At 47.2% G+C, this 5,223-nt stretch overlaps 1 protein-coding gene across 1 annotated transcript; it reads left to right on the forward strand.

Annotated features, from left to right (window-relative positions):
• The first annotated feature begins 546 nt into the window (after window positions 1-546).
• fzd1 (frizzled class receptor 1) lies at window positions 547-5,017 on the forward strand. The gene has a single exon (XM_068736159.1). The coding sequence runs from the start codon at window positions 914-916 to the stop codon at window positions 2,558-2,560; it is 1,647 nt and encodes a 548-aa protein (XP_068592260.1). The 5' UTR covers window positions 547-913; the 3' UTR covers window positions 2,561-5,017.
• The last annotated feature ends 206 nt before the right edge of the window (window positions 5,018-5,223 follow it).

The following is a 5,223-nucleotide window of genomic DNA, read 5'->3' on the forward strand; positions in this document are numbered from 1 at the left end:
AGTGCAAATGTGGATGAATCCCATTGTAGCCTGCTGATAGTGTGATACTGACAGAGCTGATAATCGTCAGATAAATGCATTTTTTTCAGATGTAATTATCAGTAGTACCTACAATGTATTTTAGTAGAGGAATGCTTAGGGAAGATTTGTTGACATCATTTTGCTGATTCATCACCAACTTAAAATATCTATTACATTGTTTTTATCTGTTTTGTTTCAATTTCATTCTTTTTTTTCACAAATAATTTTCTTTGTCATGCTATTCTGAATTACCATCTCATTAATATCGCAAATGCAACACACATATATTGATAACCGTAGCTATGTTTCTATTTTGTTCTTTTCTTTGCCTGTATTTACTATAAACATTAACTTTATCTAATTAATATGCATACAGCCATTAAGTATTTGAGTTTTCTAACATATTCCCTTACTATTCAGTGTGCGATATTAGAGGCTTTTATTTAGAACGTTTTGACCGGAAGTGCTTCTGAGCGGCGCTTAACTTGATTTTCTGAGCGCGAGAGAGAAAGCGCGAGAGAGAGAGAGAAAGAGCGAGAGAGAGCGAGAGAAGAACAGGTTTGAACGGAGACCGACGCCGTGTCGGGCAGACCGAAGACTGGAGCGGACCCGTTGCTGCGGGAGTACGGCTCGTCTCTTGTGGATTTCAACCGGAGGAGCCGAGGTTGTCGTTACATTCTGGGGATTTTTTTTATTCACATTATTGTATCGCCTCGGCGCGGAGGGAAGCCGGAGGAAAGGAACTGTGGAATTCGGCTGGAAGAAGCTGCTTTTAGCCCGCAAAGAAACGCCAACAAAGAGCCTTCAAGGAAGTAGCCTGCTGCTCGGTGAGGTAACGTGAGTTAGTTAAGTAACAAATAGAAAGTAGGCTACGGCGGACACGGTCTCCACCATGGTGCACTACAGACTCCTCCGCGCGGGTTTGACTTTGCTGTTCTCCGTTCTGTTTCTAAACGTCAACGGGCAGTACGGCGGCGGGGACCGTGGAATGTCCATACCGGAGCACGGGTTCTGCCAGCCGATCTCCATTCCGCTGTGTACGGACATCGCGTACAACGAGACCATAATGCCGAACCTGCTCGGTCACACCAACCAGGATGACGCGGGGCTGGAGGTCCACCAGTTCTACCCGCTGGTCAAAGTGCAGTGCTCCCCGGATCTAAAGTTCTTCCTCTGCTCCATGTACGCGCCCGTGTGCACGGTGCTGGAGCAGGCGCTGCCCCCGTGCCGCTCTCTGTGCGAGCGCGCGCGGCAGGGCTGCGAGGCGCTCATGAACAAGTTCGGTTTCCAGTGGCCCGACAGCCTCGCGTGCGAGACCTTCCCGGTCCACGGCGCCGGGGAGCTGTGCGTGGGGCAAAATATGTCGGACCGCGCCGAGCCAGACGGCCCCGGTCCCGGCCAAGACCCCACCGTGCGCACCGACCACATGAACGGTCAGTTCCGGTGCCCGCCCTCGCTCAGGGTGCCCCCTTACCTGAACTATCGCTTCGTCGGGCTGGAGAACTGCGGCGCTCCCTGCGAGCCCCAGAGATCTCACGGGATGATGTACTTCAGCGAAGAGGAGCTGAAATTTGCGCGGATATGGATCGGCATCTGGTCGGTGTTGTGCTGTGCTTCCACGTTATTCACCGTGCTGACCTACCTGGTGGACATGAAGCGCTTCAGCTACCCGGAGCGGCCGATCGTCTTCCTCTCTGGCTGCTACACCATGGTGTCCATCGCCTACATCGCTGGCTTTCTGCTGGAGGACAAGGTGGTTTGTAACGACAGGTTCGACAACGACATGAGGACTGTGGTGCAGGGCACTAAGAAGGAGGGCTGCACCATCCTCTTCATGATGCTGTACTTCTTCAGCATGGCCAGCTCCATCTGGTGGGTCATCTTGGCTCTCACCTGGTTCCTGGCGGCGGGGATGAAGTGGGGCCACGAGGCCATCGAGGCTAACTCTCAGTACTTCCACCTGGCGGCCTGGGCCGTGCCCGCCATTAAGACCATCACCATCCTGGCCGTGGGGCAGGTGGACGGAGACGTGCTGAGCGGGGTTTGCTTCGTGGGCATCAACAGCGTGGACGCGCTGCGGGGCTTCGTCCTGGCGCCGCTGTTCGTCTACCTATTCATCGGAACGTCCTTCCTCCTGGCAGGCTTCGTGTCCCTGTTTCGCATCCGCACCATCATGAAGCACGACGGCACCAAGACGGAGAAGCTGGAGAAGCTGATGGTGCGGATAGGGATCTTCAGCGTGCTCTACACCGTGCCGGCCACCATCGTCATCGCCTGCTACTTCTACGAGCAGGCCTTCCGGGAGCAGTGGGAGAGGACGTGGATCGGCCAGACGTGCAAGACGTACGCCGTGCCGTGTCCCGTCCAGAGCCACCCCAACATGAGTCCCGACTTCACCGTCTTCATGATAAAGTATCTCATGACGCTGATCGTGGGCATCACCTCCGGCTTCTGGATCTGGTCCGGGAAGACCCTGAACTCGTGGCGGAGGTTTTACACGAGACTGGCCAACAATAAACAGGGCGAGACCACGGTGTGAGGTGGTGTGACCCCGTCCCTCACGCAGACTGCTTGGTGACAAATTGAATGATAATCCACTTCATTATTTTCTTGTGATTTTTCTCGGACTTACAGAATATACTTGGTATGTTTTTTTAATGTACATAAACATTTGTGAGATTTTTGTAAGTATATATTTGTATTTAAAGATTTTTTTAAAAACTCTTTTTTTTTTGTAAAAACACCTTTTTCATACTTTGGACATAATGGAATTGTACTCACAAAGAGCCAGCTGACCGTCAACGATGCCGAGGTCCCATGACCTGACTTACTGTGGACACCGCTGGGAGTATTTCACATGGAGCTTGTGTCTTTGATCAGTGCACGACTGTGAGCGCCGGGTCTATTCTAAGCAGAGTCCCGTGAAACCCGAGTGCTTCCTCGTGGCTCCCCGCTGTAGTTTGTGTAGTCGTTCTGAAGGGAAGCGTCAGGGAGGAGAATCGGTGCGCAGGTTGAACATGTGAATGGTTGTGACAGATGCTTGTGGTCTGGAGCTCGGGCTCCTGACAGTTCTATCATTCCTTTCCAAATAAAGCACACATTGTTATGCCAGGTTAAAGGACCACGCCGGTGTTTTTGCATGTTGTAGTTTTGACTTGTGTGTATCTTTACAATAGGAGCTCCTCTCAGGCAATACTTTTAATTCTGTCTGTCTTTTTTTTGAGGTGCAGTTGGTAAATGTTCTTACAGACACTTTAAAATTGGGTAATTCTGCATAGTTACCAACACGACTGCTTAAAGGGACAGTTCTCCCCGAAATCAATTATGCACATTGTATCGGCTGTAGAGATGTCGCCAGTATAAGATGGTCAATATCTCCAACACTCGGCAACTCACTCCAAAACGATGTAGAAAGAGAAATAGCACTACAGGTTAGATTGACAACAATTTCACACCTGTGACCTGAATGAAAGCAGATAAGATGTTCACTGATGAATTCAGCTGGGGGGGGACACATTGAAACATATGAAGCGGTTTGTGTGTTAAATGAGTAGATGAACTACAAGGGTCTGAAACGTGCTCAAACACCGGTGTGTTCCTTCCTAACGGATTCAGAGCACACTTGATGTGCACTTGTATTCAGTGGACAATCCGCCTGCAGAGGGAATGTGAGTTGTGTGTGTTAAAGCACACTGTGAACCATGCTTTCTGCACACAGTGCCATTTCAAATGATTGGACACCCTTTGGACTTGTTTATTACTACTACTACTGTTTATTTAGCCAATAATCCCCTTTTTCTATTACACAAAAGCAATAAGAACATTTGATTTATTTTTTCATTCACAAGATGTTTGAAAGAAAATGAACCAGAAACTATTGATTGTTGATGAATCATTTTGTCGTTTTCTGACATTTAAATAAAAGTGGTTAATTGTTCAAATAATCCATCTACTAATTAATAATGAAAACAGCCGGATTGTTAGTGTGAGATAACTGGTGTCAGTGAGAAATACTCGCTCCAACCGTCACATCTTTCACTGCTCCAATCTCCATGTTCAGCTGCAGTTTTTATAACACCGTTCAGAACTGTTGTCATTTTGACTTTTAATGCCAGCAAAAGCACATTTCAGCAGGACTTGAATGCATTTCGGGGCGTAGCATGGGTTCACTTTTAGAGAACAGGAGCTTATTGTGGAATGTGAGGCTTATAGACAGCTTCAGGGTCGAGGTAGTCCTGGTTTCAGAGTAACAATAAAGGATCATATACCTTTCCTTGACCAAGAGAACACAAGAGTTTGAGTTCAGGTGCTGAACAGTGAATGCACCTGCATGTGTTTAATTCTGGTTGTCTTTTTATAAAAGCCTGATGGCACAAGGGATATACGTTTGAAAACTATGTTTTATAACGACTACAACATTTATGGAATGAATCCTGTAGAGTAAGACATTGTACGAAAGCTTAAAGGGTGTCCAAACCTCAGCACAGTACTGTAAACACGGTCGTATCTGCAGTTGATAGAGGTTGAGTGATCATGCACATATCATAAATGTTTGTAACAAAGCCTATTTTTGATTCACTTGTACGGGCACATTTAAAAAAAAAAAAATGTTTTAACTTTTTTGAACCTGGAGCTTGAATATGTCCGTTATTGTTGTTGAGAGGAGACTTGTGATGGCGGTGAGCGTGTCTCCCTGCAGGAGAAAGGAGGCCTTGTGAGGAGGCGCCAAGCGGCTGCTGTCAGTGCAGCTCGGCTCACGCTCGCATCAGGACTTGTGTTCTTGTCAAATGCTCCTCCACACCGCCGTGCTTCCGGTTCATAATAATCCTTTCATTGTGCTGACAGCTCTACAATAGTCGCAGCTTTGAAGTAATTTCCTTTTGCATTTGCTATGAAGAGAACCTTTATATTTATAGAAAACAAATCGTATATATATATACACTACATTGATTGCTTCATGAGAATAAAAAAAACATCTCACCATTGCAACTGTCAAGCTGTTGTAAAATGTCTTTTTTTCCCTTGAATTGGTACAAGAACAGATCTGCTGGTTCACAATTATTGAAGTGTATCGTGACTCAATGCTCTCATGCCGCGGTGCTCTGAAAGGCCTCCTTCCTGTCCACACTGGCTTTGATGAGATCCTTCTTAGATTTCAAGTGATACCAGACACATCACCAGTCCTCATTCTGTGCATTCTTC

Source organism: Cebidichthys violaceus, unplaced genomic scaffold (genome assembly GCF_023349555.1).
Source record: "Cebidichthys violaceus isolate CVI_PGR_0920_01 unplaced genomic scaffold, fCebVio1.0.p SCAF_7, whole genome shotgun sequence".
NCBI classification, from domain to species: domain Eukaryota; kingdom Metazoa; phylum Chordata; class Actinopteri; order Perciformes; family Stichaeidae; genus Cebidichthys; species Cebidichthys violaceus.

Bases quoted from the DNA above. Each gene is read 5' to 3' on its own strand.
- fzd1 (XM_068736159.1), top strand. From the start codon at position 914: ATGGTGCACTACAGACTCCTCCGCGCGGGTTTGACTTTGCTGTTCTCC.